General features: G+C 44.9%; 1 protein-coding gene across 1 annotated transcript in view; it reads right to left on the minus strand.

The window, feature by feature from the left end:
• The window catches only part of shank2a (SH3 and multiple ankyrin repeat domains 2a), a 120987-nt gene that overhangs the window by 56424 nt on the left and 47791 nt on the right, over positions 1–16772 (minus strand). The window contains exons 10-11 of the mRNA XM_079291991.1: positions 7861–8302; positions 2429–2508 (exon numbers count right to left, since the gene is read on the minus strand). Of these exons, the coding sequence (XP_079148117.1) occupies positions 2429–2508; positions 7861–8302 (522 nt within the window). The remainder of the gene's footprint in view (positions 1–2428; positions 2509–7860; positions 8303–16772) is intronic.

A 16772-nucleotide genomic window follows, 5' to 3' on the forward strand; every position in this document is an offset into this window, starting at 1 on the left:
GAAAACACCAGAACGCTGAATTATGACGTCAAGAAGATATCCAGGTGGTCCAGAGGCGCTCAGGTGGAATACAGCGTGATGTGACGGCTGCATTTATATGTTTGAATGTAATATTTGGTTGTAAAAAGCTGCATCAAAGCAAAAGTCCTCCGTCCACGGAGCCGAGACGTGACGCTGCAGAGAGAGGACAACGCGTGGATGATGTGCATGACATGATGACGCAGCGCCACCTAGTGGACAACGTCCAGAACAACACTTCCAACAACGGATGAGACGATGGATCAGATAAAACCTGATGTTATCAGGGACCAGAAGTTTGCAGCTTTTTATTCTAATGGTTGTAATAAATATATAAAGTTCAACAGGCCACTCCATGTTTCCTCCTCTTAAGTCACGTCCATGCTACACATACAGAGCTACGCTAACATTGGCTTTGATTGAACACCTTTCAGTGGAAAGAAATGTTTGAATTGTTAAATGACTCAAACAATGAAAATTACTTTTCATACAGTCGAGGAACAAGGACGCAGTTTGAGGGTCGAAATACCGTCTTTCAGTTATCAGCTTGAATTAAAAGATAAGAACTTTAAAACGTTTTCAACCTTCTTCTTCTTCTTCTTCATCTCGCCGTCACTTTGAGTCACGAAGGCCGACGAGTCAGAGATAAAAAACACAGCGAAGCAAAAAGAGAGAGAAGTAAATGGGGTCCAGGAGAGAGGGAGAGGAAGGGAGAGAGAGAGGTGAAGGTAAAGAGGGAGAGAGAGAGGGAGATAATGAGAGAGAGAGGAAGTAAGTGGGTCACCTTGTCCCATAGACTGAGCTCCTCTTCAGGTCTTCAGAGATCTGCTCCAAAGAAACAGCACAGAAGAAGACTACAGCGGTGTACTCTGAGCAGCTATACTCTCTGTACCACCAAGAGGTAGAATACTGTAGTACTCAGTTTAAAAAACTCTGTTCTGCAATGATTACCAGTCGATGAGAACGTTGACGTCAGCTGATCAGGTAAACATGGCTGAAGTGAAAAGATGGAAGCAGAACTTTCAGAAGCGTTTGAAAAATTAGAACTTTTTCCCACAAGTCAAAATTAGTTTTCTTCAATTGAAAGTCAACGGTTGTGGTGATGAAAGAGTTTAACGTCAGAAGACACTGTAAAATACACACGAGCTTCTTCTGCTCGACAAACACTGATGTTCTTGCAGTTTAATTGGCTGAAAACTACACGTTTACTCTTCACGTCAACTCAGACAAAGACAGACTTTTGAATGTTTTAATGTCTCGCTAAGAAAAAAGAGCAACTATCGACCTCCACCCAACGGTGTAGACATCGATTCATGCTAAAGTATCACAATAGATATAGATACATATATGTATCTATATATATAGATACATATATGTATCTATATATATAGATACATATATGTATGTATCTATCAAAATCTGTTTTTTTTGGTTTGATGTTTGGATCCTCCCCAAAATAGTGAAAATGTAAACTTTCTCCAAAAGGGACAACATCTGCCTTATTGCACGTATCGCTGGAACTAATGATCAGAACATCACCAGATTTGGACTGGATGTTCACATATGGTTATTGCATATAGAAAAACAAATATGCAATCAATACCTTTGTCCATCTATGACATGCATCGACTCAAACACATGAATTATAGGCTGAAATCTGAGTAGGAAATTAAAAATCCCCAAAAGCTATGTGTATATATGTCTGTAAATAATAAAGTAAGGAGACGAATCACCAACAAAATGTAACTCATATGTTCTTCAGACTGTTATCTTATCATAAAAATAGCTTATTTGACTCTTCACTGCCCCTCTGACGTCACCAGCCTCTAACAAGTAACTCGTGCAGCCAGCGCTTCAGACCGACACAGAGCATCATTGTAAATGTCTTCTTTATATTTGATCTAAATAACATATGATGTGAGCCGACAGGCTGCATGACACAATGTGTCAATTTAATTGAACATTTGGACTAAATGCTGCACTGTGTTGATTATCAGTGGGTTTATCGGAGCTTCTTCATTAAAAACTCAGTTTTTTGTACCCAAAAGAATGAGCACTATTCACATTTTATTTATATTCACTGACTTTGCTAATATGTAGATGTTATGCACATTAAATATGGAATAAAGAATAAAATGCATTACTTTACCTCTGGTTCAACGCTTAACATTTATCTTGCACCACGCTTCGTGACACAACATATTTATTTGTGACCGTTTTATTCATTCATATCTTATTTTATGTCATTGTATTTTGTCCATGTTCCAAACTTTTGTTGTGTCTTGTTGGTATGTTACGTGTTTATTGCTTTATGATGGAGTCAAATCAATCGAGGGAATTTCTATAATGACATCAAAGTGGCAGGGGAAATCTTCTCTGTGGTGTAATCCTGTTCTGTTTGTGATATCACCGTTAAACTTCTTCAGAGCGACGCAATGTGCCGCCTCAGGCCCGCAGTGACCGTAAGTGATATCTCCATTAGATGGAGTTCTGGACACAGAAGACCAGAAGTGATGCTGATGGTACATTTACTGACAATCGTTATTCGTTGGTATTCAGTAAAAATATGCAATCATGAGATCAGCATTAACGCTGTGAACGTGATGTTACATTGTGAACAACCAATCAGTGTTTAGACCAACAGGAGGAGAGCTAGTAACGTTAGCAGCACCGCTAACAGCTAACGTTAACCAACAGGAGGAGAGCTAGTAACATTAGCAGCACCGCTAACAGGTAACGTTAACCAACAGGAGGAGAGCTAGTAACATTAGCAGCACCGCTAACAACTAACGTTAACCAACAGAAGGAGAGCTAGTAACATTAGCAGCACCGCTAACAGCTAACCAACAGGAGAGCTAGTAACGTTAGCAGCACCGCTAACGGCTAACCAACAGGAGGAGAGCTAGTAACGTTAGCAGCACCGCTAACGGCTAACCAACAGGAGGAGAGCTAGTAACGTTAGCAGCACCGCTAACGGCTAACCAACAGGAGGAGAGCTAGTAACGTTAGCAGCACCGCTAACAGCTAACCAACAGGAGGAGAGCTAGTAACGTTAGCAGCACCGCTAACAGCTAACGTTAACCAACAGGAGGAGAGCTAGTAACATTAGCAGCACCGCTAACAACTAACGTTAACCAACAGAAGGAGAGCTAGTAACATTAGCAGCACCGCTAACAGCTAACCAACAGGAGAGCTAGTAACGTTAGCAGCACCGCTAACGGCTAACCAACAGGAGGAGAGCTAGTAACGTTAGCAGCACCGCTAACGGCTAACCAACAGGAGGAGAGCTAGTAACGTTAGCAGCACCGCTAACAGCTAACCAACAGGAGGAGAGCTAGTAACGTTAGCAGCACTGCTAACGGCTAACCAACAGGAGGAGAGCTAGTAGCGTTAACAGCACCGCTAACGGCTAACCAACAGGAGGAGAGCTAGTAACGTTAGCAGCACCGCTGACAGCTAACGTTAACCAACATGAGGAGAGCTAGTAACGTTAGCAGCACTGCTGACAGCTAACGTTAACCAACATGAGGAGAGCTAGTAACGTTAGCAGCACCGCTAACGGCTAACCAACAGGAGGAGAGCTAGTAGCGTTAACATCACCGCTAACGGCTAACCAACAGGAGGAGAGCTAGTAACGTTGGCAGCACAGCTAACGGCTAACCAACAGGAGGAGAGCTAGTAACGTTAGCAGCACCGCTGACAGCTAACGTTAACCAACATGAGGAGAGCTAGTAACGTTAGCAGCACCGCTAACGGCTAACCAACGGAGGTTCACTTCAGTTACACTATGATGCCTTCAGGCTCTGCTCAGTGAACATGAGTACTGGCTGAAGGTTCATTATAACGTTATCATGATGTGTTCACATGTCATCTGTAAAATGTAGTTCTGGTGATGAACTTGAATAAATCCAGTAGTTTGAAGGAGATGTTTTCACGTTAATATAAAATAGAGATTTCTAATGTTCACCTTTGACCTCCCGGCCCGTCATCCTCAGCAACAGATGTTTCTCTGTTAACAGTATATTACAGACCGGTTCAAACCCGCAGAGCTCTTCTGTATATTCCAGGTTTTGCGATGGTGTTTGTTGGATTCTTGTGACACCAGTGTTTAGACAGCCCCGGTCCGTGTCCTGACTCCGGACACGTCTCATTTCTCACTACATCGAGCTGCGAAGTTGTTATCATGACGCCCGCGGAGCTGACTGACAGCTGTCACTGTGTGCACGTTTGTGTGTTTACCTATGTGTGTGTGTTGCATTCTAAGAAATGACATATGTCAAGTGGGAGCAAAGGGGGGGGGGGGGCACGGAGACGTTGTTATGTGTGTGTGTGGGCGAAGGTTAGATGGGGGGGGGGGGATTAGGATAAATGAAAGAGATGAAGGGCTGGAATCAGGCGCTTCAAAGGGCAGCCGGGTGGGAAACGCCTGAGGGGATAAAAAGTTCACACTTATCGGACGCGACGCGTGAGCAACAAGGCGGTCGAGCCATCTGAACTGGCGATTAGCAAAGTCACGTCCACTGGAATGTGCCGTGAGCTGCATTTATTAAATAACATTTGCATGTGATCATTAAAGGGTTTTTTCAAAAATAAGGGCAGTTCTCCATCTACTGTGCCTCAGGAGACGAGCAAACAACCCGAATGTCCTCTGACATGATGTCATGCAGGATCTACTGTACTCATGTGGAACACGTTGTTATTGTTCGTATTCGTGTCAATAAATCCTCTCAGTCACAAGCCAATATATTCCGACTGAAGATGCAAATCCTAAAAAACGATATATAGTTAGAATATATAGTTTAATAAAAAACAAGATTTGTAGGGGATTATTTCCAGCGGCGGATTAATCCACATTTGGTGCTCTGGGGAGTATCTGTGGCAGCAGGACGGTGTACGAGGGATTGAGTCAAAACCAAATACTATAAAAGAAGTGACCTTGATTTATTCCCTCAGTAAACATTGTAAACATGAGTTTATGTCTCAATCTCTAGTTTCAAGTCTTCTTCAATACAGCATGATGTTCATTTAGTACATTATGGTCCATTTAGAGTCACACAGACCATGAAGCAGGGGATGCTTTAGGGAATAAAAGGGACTAAAAGAGCGTATGTTGAAGTCTATTTTAGTTTTTTTTGACGGTGGTATCGAGAAACGTGGACTTTCACTGGTATTGGTAACGACCAGTACATTTCTGTTATTGTATCTGGTTGTCAAATCAAATTCACAGAAACAAACACCAGCAAGGTAGATGTGAAGCTGATCATATTCACACACGTCTCACTCCACCAGAGTCCTCAGGTTTCTGTGCTGGACCGACGTCTGTCCACTAAAGCAGCTCTTCTGTCGGCGATCGTCTCTCAACAAGACAGTTTCTCACTTTTATTCAAAGTGAAACATGTCAGAAGACACGACGGTGACGTTCATGTGACTGCTGAAGCAAAGGCAACTGTCCTCCCCCGTTTCTCTGGCCTTTCTTTCTTCTCCTCCGTCACTTGTCCCCTCCACCCTCGCTTCAAAACCCCTCACTCTGCGCTTATTCTCCTCCTCCTCCTCTCTTCGCTCTTCATCTTGTCTTAATTCTACATCTTTGTCTTCCCTTCTTGTCTGAAGCACTGAGCATCTCTCCTCGACATTGGACAGAGGCAGAGCTACATAGTGTGGGTGGTGTTGAGAGCGCTTCCAAATGTGTCCATCTGCCAAGGAAGAGGAGGAGGAGGAGGAGGAGGTAGAGGAAGAGACCAGAGAGCATGTGTCTTAATCGGGGTTGACATGTAACATCGCTCCAAAGATAAACGCCCGTCACATTTTAATCCTCCGGCGATCACATGCTCCCGCACGCGCCACAGACGGATGTAGATGGAGGCATTCCTGAATGAACACAGTCAGGTGGAGCTTGAATTACACACACACACACTCACACACACACACACACTCACACACACACACACACGCGCTGAGCTAAAGTTAGCAATCGGCATATGAAGCGTACATTCCGCATTCATACAAACTGGCACGCATTTTGCAAAGTGTCTGTAGGGCAACCATGGCAACGGTTGCCATGGCGACTCTAGGAAGCCAGAGAGTCTTTCTGACGTCACGTCTGTCTTTAAGACTTCTGCATCCAACGCAATTCAGAAGAGGTGTCAGACCATTGGAACGACATTAAAACGAGACTAAAGGGGATTTCAACACAGAGGGGATCCGTCATGCAGAGCTGTTTTCTACAAAGTCACAAATACGCACAAGTTGAAACTTGAGCAAAACAATGTGACGGTGAGTCACCAATGATGTCACAATGACTACGTCCACTTCTTACATACAGTCTATGTTTGTAGCCAGTTGTGGACATTTGCGCCAAATTTAAAGAAATTCCCTGAAGGCGTCCCTGAGATATCAAGTTCATCACAACAACATAATGCCTCCAGCCACGGAAACAGGAGACGATTCACGACAGTTACAAGTCAGCTATGGTGGTAATGTGGTGACGATTGATGAAGGACATGAACTTTGCTTCTGTAGACTTATGTCTAGCAGTTCTCCCTTTGGCTGCGTACGTAGAGAGAGAGATGTACTGAGATGCATGTTAATGTCAGGATGGACAGGGCCTAAGAGACAGATGTCTCAAACTCTGGAGGAAGAAAACCAAAACTATCTGCATGACTGGACACTTGGTGAAAGGACATTTGTAAAGCGCCGTTTTATTCTTCCGACCACTCAAAGCGTTTTACACTACATGTCATCATTCACACACATTCACACACTGATGACAGACGCTACCATGCAAGGCTCCACCCGCCCATCGGGACTCTAAAACAATTCACATTCATGCACCGCTGGCACAGCCTTCCGGAGCAATTTGGGGTTCAGTTTCTTGCCCAAGGACACCTCGACATGCAGACTGGATAAGCCAGAGATCGAACCGATTGGAAGACGACCAGGCGGCGACCTCCGGTTCTGCCGCGTGAAGCCAAAGCTTCATGTGTTAAAGCTGCATTCTCTCTAGTGTCCACCAGGGGGCGACTCCTCTGGTTGTATAGAAGTCTATAGAAAATGACTCTACTTCTCTCTTGATTTATTACCTCAGTAAACATTGTAAACATGAGTTTATGTCTCAATCTCTAGTTTCAAGTCTTCTTCAATACAGCATGATGTTCATTTAGTACATTATGGTCCATTTAGAGTCACACAGACCATAAAGCAGGGGATGCTTTAGGGCGGGGCTACAGTGATTGACAGGTCAACACCAGAGACGTAGTGGGCGTCTCTACGTCACTCCTCCTCAGTCCAGATATGGTCACTTCCTGTTCACTGGTCGTAAAAAGCCAATATGATGACGGCCAAATCACCGAACTCAAGGCTTCAAAACGTCCACAAACCAATGACTACGTCTTCTTCTTATCTACAGTCTATGGAGACGAGCTTTGAGACACAGCCTTATTGAAGTCAGTGAGAAATGTGTTGTGTAATTTGGGTGAACTGATCTTTTTAAGGAAACTCCACAACTGATCTCCAGCTTGTTAAACATGCAGAATCGTCTCTGCGGAGTCATTTCATTTGATATGTTTTGCTCGTTTATAAATGTGTCTCTAGAGCAGAATTCCTTTGGGCACTCGGGTGATGAACTGGTGTTAACGACATCTTGACTGTAAAAGCAAATAGCCGTCGCAGACCAGATCACATCTGTGCTGGAGCTCGACAGCAGAAATATTGACAGCTATTTGTGAGTCATGTGTTCACCTCTGACCTCTCGTGAGTCAGTCTGGATGTTGTGAGAAAAAACAACGAGAACAAAAGCCCGGAGGACCGGGTTTCACAGTTACTCAGTGTGTTGCTGAGACTCACCTGGGCTGGCGCTGTGTAGGTAGAGCCCGCCGGGCCTCCTCCCCCAGCCGGCTGAGGGAGGGCGACCGGCTCCTAGCCCCCCTCCCCATGGTCCGCACCACCACGTTGCCATTGGGGCTGCCGCTGGGCATCTGCTGGAGCAGCTGGGGTGACAGGCTGCGATGTAATGCTGAGGAGCCAGGCTGCGAGGGACCCTGCTGGGGGCCCCTGTGTGGGTGGGGATGGGCGTGTTGCTGCAGATTGGGGGCCCAGTTGCCGGGAGAACCGTGCTGCTGCTGCTGCTGCTGGTTGTACTGGCTGACTGTGAGGTTGTTGTCGCTGTTGGAGCGCAGGAGGACCCGCGGCGCCGATAACGAGGAGGGGGACCGGTCGTTCCCGCTGCCGTTGCCAGAAGACGGACCCCGGCGGCGTTTGGAGTAAGCTGGAGCCTCGCGGAAAGGCACTGCAGAGGGACAGAGGGAATATATATATATCCTGTATATATATTTATACTTTTGTTCATTTCTGATGGGACTCAACTTTTACACTCGACACAGTTTGTCGGAGAAGCTGTGGTCAGTGATCTTTACAAAAACAACAGAAAAAGGGCTTCCAGACTAGAAATGGAAAACTTTTATCATAAAATCTACATTTTCAAAAGTTATAGTTTATTTCGTTGACATATTTGAAGACAGATGTTTGTATTGATTGAAGATGGTAGGAGTAGTTCTCATAGAAGGGGCTGAGGTTCAAGCACTGGAGGACTCCAATTGGCAGAGGAAGAGAAAGTGCTGAAAAAAGTTTAAGAGTTCGTTGAAGTGATGATTCCAAAAAAAAGTAACATGCAGATAGAATTTTTTCTTTTTTTATTTGAAACAGTGAAATCTTGACTTGTTTTCTATGAACATGTGTTTTTCTTTAATATTCACAGCTGACATCTGTATCGAGTACAAACATTTGAGCACAATAAGTTCCAAAAGTACAATAAGTCTGTTCAATCGTTTAAATTTGACCTTTGGTCATGAGGCATGCTCTGCTTCATGAACTGTTTGCGGTGACTTGCGACCAGAGAGTACACAACAGAGTGCTGTGACTTGTGACATAAGTTACAAAGACTTTCTCCCCGTCTGAAACACATCAACTCGCCTCCCGGCAACAGAAATGTGTAAGAATCGAGGCGAGCCACACTTTGCTACTGGTTGTTGTGTTTCTGCCATCGTATGCAGAATCCGCGTCCTGTAGGTCCGTCTACATCAGTGGCAACTTCCTCCACCAAGACCTCCGGAGCAGAGCTCTGCTCCGTGATTGAGGCTGCCCTTGAGTGATGATGAAGAGCCAGTCACCCTGACCTTTCAACCGCTGTCGAAGAGAACGTCACACTGAGCTCCGCATGATGTTTTTCCAAGAACAACACCATTTGTCATCGTGACTGGAGCCAGTGTAAAGGTGCATTCACAGGATTCAGAACCAGTCATTTTACAGCATTAGCATTGTTCGACAGTGTAATTTTCAGTACTGCCTGTTTGAATCCTGCTGCCGCACCGCTAATGCATGGTTATAACACAAGCTGGTGTCAGTACTGAAATGCCTTCCTCTTTTATTAGGAATAAAGTCAGACCCAGAACACAACACCTCAGAGCACACACATGACACCTCAGTTAAAATCTGTCAACTGAAACACTTTCAGGATTCTGTGATCTTTAAATCCCTTTATTAAATGTTGATGTTTCTGAAACGTAACAACGAAGCGTAGCAACGTAGAGTAACCACGCAGCGTAACAACGCAGCGTAACCACGCAGAGTAACAACGTAGAGTAACCACGCAGAGTAACCACGCAGCGTAACAACGCAGAGTAACAACACAGCGTAGCAACGTAGAGTAACCACGCAGCGTAACAACGAAGCGTAACCACGCAGAGTAACAACGTAGACTAACCACGCAGCGAAACAACGCAGCGTAACAACGCAGCGTAACAACGCAGAGTAACAACGCAGAGTAACAACGCAGCGTAACAACGTAGAGTAACCACGCAGAGTAACCACGCAGCGTAACAACGCAGAGTAACAACACAGCGTAGCAACGTAGAGTAACCACGCAGCGTAACAACGAAGCGTAACCACGCAGAGTAACAACGTAGACTAACCACGCAGCAAAACAACGCAGCGTAACAACGCAGAGTAACAACGCAGAGTAACAACGCAGCGTAACAACGTAGAGTAACAACGCAGAGTAACAACGCAGAGTAACCACGCAGCGTAACAACGCAGAGTAACAACGCAGAGTAACCACGCAGCGTAACAACGCAGAGTAACAACACAGCGTAGCAACGTAGAGTAACCACGCAGCGTAACAACGAAGCGTAACCACGCAGAGTAACAACGTAGAGTAACCACGCAGCGAAACAACGCAGCGAAACAACGCAGAGTAACAACGCAGCGTAACAACGCAGAGTAACAACGCAGCGTAACAACGCAGCGTAACAACGTAGAGTAACAACGTAGAGTAACAACGCAGAGTAACAACGCAGCGTAACAACGCAGAGTAACAACGCAGAGTAACAACGCAGAGTAACAACGCAGCGTAACAACGCAGAGTAACAACGCAGCGTAACAACGTAGAGTAACAACGTAGAGTAACAACGCAGAGTAACAACGCAGAGTAACAACGCAGAGTAACAACGCAGCGTAACAACGTAGAGTAACAACGCAGAGTAACAACGCAGCGTAACAACGCAGAGTAACAACGCAGCGTAACAACGCAGAGTAACAACGCAGAGTAACAACGCAGAGTAACAACGCAGCGTAACAACGTAGAGTAACAACGCAGAGTAACAACGCAGAGTAACAACGCAGAGTAACAACGCAGAGTAACAACGAAGAGTAACAACGAAGAGTAACAACGCAGCGTAACAACGTAGAGTAACAACGTAGAGTAACAACGTAGAGTAACAACGCAGCGTAACAACGTAGAGTAACAACGCAGAGTAACAACGCAGCGTAACAACGCAGAGTAACAACGCAGAGTAACAACGCAGAGTAACAACGCAGAGTAACAACGCAGAGTAACAACGCAGAGTAACAACGCAGCGTAACAACGTAGAGTAACAACGAAGAGTAACAACGCAGCGTAACAACGTAGAGTAACAACGCAGAGTAACAACGCAGCGTAACAACGCAGAGTAACAACGAAGAGTAACAACGCAGCGTAACAACGTAGAGTAACAACGCAGAGTAACAACGCAGAGTAACAACGCAGAGTAACAACGCAGAGTAACAACGCAGAGTAACAACGCAGCGTAACAACGTAGAGTAACAACGCAGAGTAACAACGCAGCGTAACAACGCAGAGTAACAAAGCAGCGTAACAACGCAGAGTAACAACGCAGAGTAACAACGCAGAGTAACAACGCAGCGTAACAACGTAGAGAAACAACGCAGAGTAACAACGCAGAGTAACAACGCAGAGTAACAACGCAGAGTAACAACGCAGAGTAACAACGCAGCGTAACAACGTAGAGTAACAACGCAGAGTAACAACGCAGCGTAACAACGCAGAGTAACAAAGCAGCGTAACAACGCAGAGTAACAACGCAGAGTAACAACGCAGAGTAACAACGCAGCGTAACAACGTAGAGAAACAACGCAGAGTAACAACGCAGAGTAACAACGCAGAGTAACAACGAAGAGTAACAACGCAGCGTAACAACGTAGAGTAACAACGTAGAGTAACAACGCAGCGTAACAACGTAGAGTAACAACGCAGAGTAACAACGCAGCGTAACAACGCAGAGTAACAACGCAGAGTAACAACGCAGAGTAACAACGCAGAGTAACAACGTAGAGTAACAACGCAGAGTAACAACGCAGCGTAACAACGTAGAGTAACAACGAAGAGTAACAACGCAGCGTAACAACGTAGAGTAACAACGCAGCGTAACAACGTAGAGTAACAACGCAGCGTAACAACGCAGAGTAACAACGCAGAGTAACAACGCAGAGTAACAACGCAGAGTAACAACGCAGAGTAACAACGTAGAGTAACAACGCAGAGTAACAACGCAGCGTAACAACGCAGAGTAACAACGCAGAGTAACAACGCAGAGTAACAACGCAGCGTAACAACGTAGAGTAACAACGCAGAGTAACAACGCAGCGTAACAACGCAGAGTAACAACGCAGAGTAACAACGCAGAGTAACAACGCAGCATAACAACGCAGAGTAACAACGCAGAGTAACAACGCAGAGTAACAACGCAGAGTAACAACGCAGAGTAACAACGCAGAGTAACAACGCAGCGTAACAACGTAGAGTAACAACGTAGAGTAACAACGCAGAGTAACAACGCAGCGTAACCACGCAGAGTAACAACGTAGAGTAACCACGCAGAGTAACCACGCAGAGTAACCACGCAGCGTAACAACGCAGAGTAGCAACACAGCGTAGCAACGTAGAGTAACCACGCAGCGTAACAACGACGCGTAACCACGCAGAGTAACAACGTAGACTAACCACGCAGCGAAACAATGCAGCGTAACAACGCAGAGTAACAACGCAGCGTAACAACGTAGAGTAACAACGCAGAGTAACAACGCAGAGTAACAACGCAGCGTAACAACGCAGAGTAACAACGCAGAGTAACAACGCAGAGTAACAACGCAGAGTAACAACGCAGCGTAACAACGCAGAGTAACAACGCAGAGTAACAACGCAGCGTAACAACGCAGAGTAACAACGCAGCGTAACAACGCAGAGTAACAACGCAGAGTAACAACGCAGAGTAACAACGCAGCGTAACAACGTAGAGTAACAACGCAGAGTAACAACGCAGAGTAACAACGCAGAGTAACAACGCAGAGTAACAACGCAGCGTAACAACGCAGAGTAACAACGCAGAGTAACAACGCAGAGTAACAACGTAGCGTAACAACGCAGCGTAACAACGCAGAGTAACAACGCAGAGTAACAACGCAGCGTAACAACGCAGCGTAACAACGCAGCGTAACAACGTAGAGTAACAACGTAGAGTAACAACGCAGCGTAACAACGTAGAGTAACAACGTAGAGTAACAACGTAGAGTAACAACGTAGAGTAACAACGCAGCGTAACAACGTAGAGTAACAACGCAGAGTAACAACGCAGAGTAACAACGCAGCGTAACAACGCAGCGTAACAATGCAGCGTAACAACGTAGCGTAACAATGTAGAGGAACAATGTAGAGTAACAACGCAGCGTAACAACGTAGAGTAACAACGCAGCGTAACAACGTAGAGTAGCAATGTAGAGCAACAACGTAGAGCAACAACGTAGAGCAACAACGTAGAGTAACAACGTAGAGTAACAACGCAGAGTAACAACGCAGCGTAACAACACAGCGTAACAACGCAGCGTAACAATGTAGAGTAACAACGTAGAGTAACAACGCAGCGTAACAACGTAGAGTAACAGCGCAGCATAACAATGTAGAATAACAATGTAGAGCAACAACGTAGAGTAACAACGTAGAGAAACAACGCAGCGTAACAACGCAGCGTAACAACGCAGAGAAACAAGCATACAAATGTTACTTAACAATCGTAGAGTCAACGTTTCCTTTTGGTTTCACACAGAGCATGAACAGAGGCCTCCTGGATGAAAGTCCTGTGTTTGTTTGACACATCCAGTTGCTTCATTATACCATGTCCCTTAACAACGGTTGCTCAATATACTGAGCCACTTGCTCTTACTGAATGCACAAACTGCACATTCAACATATCTGTGATTTATAGAAACGTACAATGCCAACATTTATTCCTGGCGACTGAGCTGGAATCTGCCTGTCATTGGTGCACATTATTCTAGGAGCACTTGGTCACAGTTAAATAAGTACATTTCTGGAAGGTCAAGGACTCAAGACACACCTGTTCAAAGTGGAGACCACAAGAACCCTGATTACTACTCTCTCTATCAGTGAATGAAAGAACATTAAAACTATGATTTCATGGCCTCAGTCTCCTGCTCAGTCACTCAATGTACCTGGATGTTCAATCAGAACTTAGACCGACATAGCTCTCTATCACCCAGTGAATGTACCACAGCATGTAAACAGAGTTACTGTGGGACACCTAATAAAGCCTGATACAGCATCAACCTATACAACGCATCCATTTGATGGAATCTAATATTCATCCATCCATCCACCCATTATGATAAGTCTGAGCCCAGACACCCTACGAAGGAAGCTCATTCAGCCTTTTTATCTCATTCTTTTGGCCACCACCCACAGCTCATGAGACTAGATGATGGTCAGGACGTAGATGGACTGGTGGGCTAGATGGGCTTTGCCTTCCGGCTCAGCTCCCTCTTCACCACAACGGCTGGCTACAAACACCTGTCAATCTGACGCTCCACTTTACCCTACAAGACTCTGAGACACTTGAACTCCTCTCGCTTGGGCAGTGACTTACTTCCAACCCAGAGGGTGCAGTCCACCATTTTCCAGCAGAGAACCAACGGCCTCAGACTCGGAGGTACTGACTCTCATCCCGACCGCTTCACACTCGACTGCAAAACCGCTGAAGGTCACAGTCTGATGGAGCCGGCGCTAAGCTATGAATCCAAACCAAAACCAAAGGTGTCTAAGACGGGACGGCAGTCAAACCCTTCACTAACATGAAACCCCAGCTGAAGCCTTCAGCGTGCTGCAAACAAAGTGCACATCAGCGTTTGTGTACCAGGAGGATGAGGAGATGGAGAGGACGTATGAATAGCTTGGCGTCTTCTCCTCATGTGCTATTCTTTCTCTCGGTGGCGTCAGACTTGCTGGGAGACTATGTGCACTCACGCACGTCCACATATCTATCTATGGACCCTCTCCTGCAGTTATTGTACACGTTTTCATTTTTATCAATCCATCAAAATCGAATCTCTCCCTCTGACTATGTGCCTCAATACGCGCCGGTTAGAACATGGATATAACTGTATCTTCCACACACGCACACACCAGTATTGAACTGAGATGGCTGATTGGCGGCACACTGCTCTCTTTCTGGCCATCATTAGCATGATTATCAGGATTCCAGGAGCAGAGCCGAGCCAAGCCCCCCCCCCCCCCCTTTCCCACCGCCTGCACTTCAGCGCACCGTTGGACCGAACCAGTAATGGCGGTTGGCCTTGATTTCCCCAAGGATACATTCCTCCATTCCTCCGAGATGACGAGCCTACAACCTACAACCTCGCAATTACACCCGTGCAGGCAGAGAGCAGAGCAGGACGAGGGCCTGCAGCCATTCCAACAAGCACCTCCTGATTACTGACTTCACCATGACGACGACGACCGGGTTAGCACGGTGGCACGGTTTCTCTTCCTGGCAGCCTGAACATCATGAAAGAGGAATCACTGAGTCATTATCACTTTTCAGACTAATATCCCAGACCTTTATCTGTGTGTGTGTGTGTGTGTGTCTGCAGCAGGCCAGTTGATGAAGAGACGTGCTAACATTTAACGAGCTAGCACAGTCAGGAGCTATCAGGCTATCTGTGTCTGCCTCTGCCTCTTTGTCTTGAATCTCTTCGCACACAATCGCTGACGCAAATTAATTATCAAGTTAAATTGTCTTATGTAACAGTTGGGGGGGAAAGCAATGAGAGGGATCTATATATATATATATATATATATATATATATATATATATATATATATATATATATATATATATATATATATATATGTGATGCAATGCTCTTGAACCACAGGACGCATGTCAGAGGTCAGCGAGTGTGGAAGCACTCAGGAGAGCAAAATGATGCTGTTGACATGATGCTAAGATGTCTGAAAGCTCAAATGTTCTTTTGTTTGTCAACCAAAACATGCAAACACCCGATCAGACAGCTGTGAGATCTTTTCATGACCAGCAACAGTGATCTAAATCGAACTTAAATTAAAATGACTTCAGTAAAACATGAAGTCGAACATGAGATGGATCATCTGTGTACAAATCGACTTCCTTTCAGTATTCCGATAATGAAATGAAGAAAAGCAACCGATCAGAGCCGAGGAGTCTGAGGCTCTTGAGAGCCGACTTTAAGATCATTAAACAGCTGCAAAGACAAAACACCTCACACCTGAAGCTTTGTCTTTGTTTCATGCTGCGATTCACACAGAAAGAAAGGAACGAAACGGAGCAAAAGAACTCTAAATTTGGATGAGAAGTGGAATGGAGGTCAGGGTCTGCAGGGAGCGCACTTCATCAGGGTCGGGTTCACGTCAGCTGAGCTGCAGCTCCGAACACCAACCTGATCAAGTGAAAGTGTGAAGGAACAGATCATCTCTCACCTTCTCATTTCTCACGCTCAAAGGTGTGATGTCAGCGCTCCTGATTCCAGCTGTTCATGACAAACTTAAACAGCTGGCCTGCTGATTACATTTGGTACATTTTCCATATCTCAATGTAAAGAAACAGAAGGTGGATTCTTTAAATGTAAATTTAAAGAATATTTCAAGAATCTCAAACTTCTAAACACGAAGAAAAGTGATGAAAATGTCAAAATGTATGAGGAACTCTTTAAAGAAGAAGAATGTATTCAATTTTATTCCCCTTTTTCTCAAGTTCATGCATCCAAAACCAACATTAATATTCCATTCATTTATTCAAATGTATTTCCTGGTTTCTTCTATTATGTCGACAACATGCGTGTAATGTTTAAAATAATGAGATATGGCAGCGACTGAGTCAAAAGGCAAATTATTTCAACCTTTACATTTTTTGTAAGAAAAAAAATGTTTGGTGACGATTTAATAAATTAAAAAAAGAATATATTAAGATTGCTCACTTAATATGTAAATGCATTGGTTTCTTTTCACCTCAAACTAAAACTTTACCAAACTTCAACAACGTGAATGATTTCTGTCAGTCTGACGATGTTGAAATCTTTATCATCATTCAGTATTCTGT

Source organism: Melanostigma gelatinosum (genome assembly GCF_949748355.1).
Source record: "Melanostigma gelatinosum genome assembly, chromosome: 2".
In the NCBI taxonomy this organism is placed as follows: Eukaryota; Metazoa; Chordata; class Actinopteri; order Perciformes; family Zoarcidae; genus Melanostigma; species Melanostigma gelatinosum.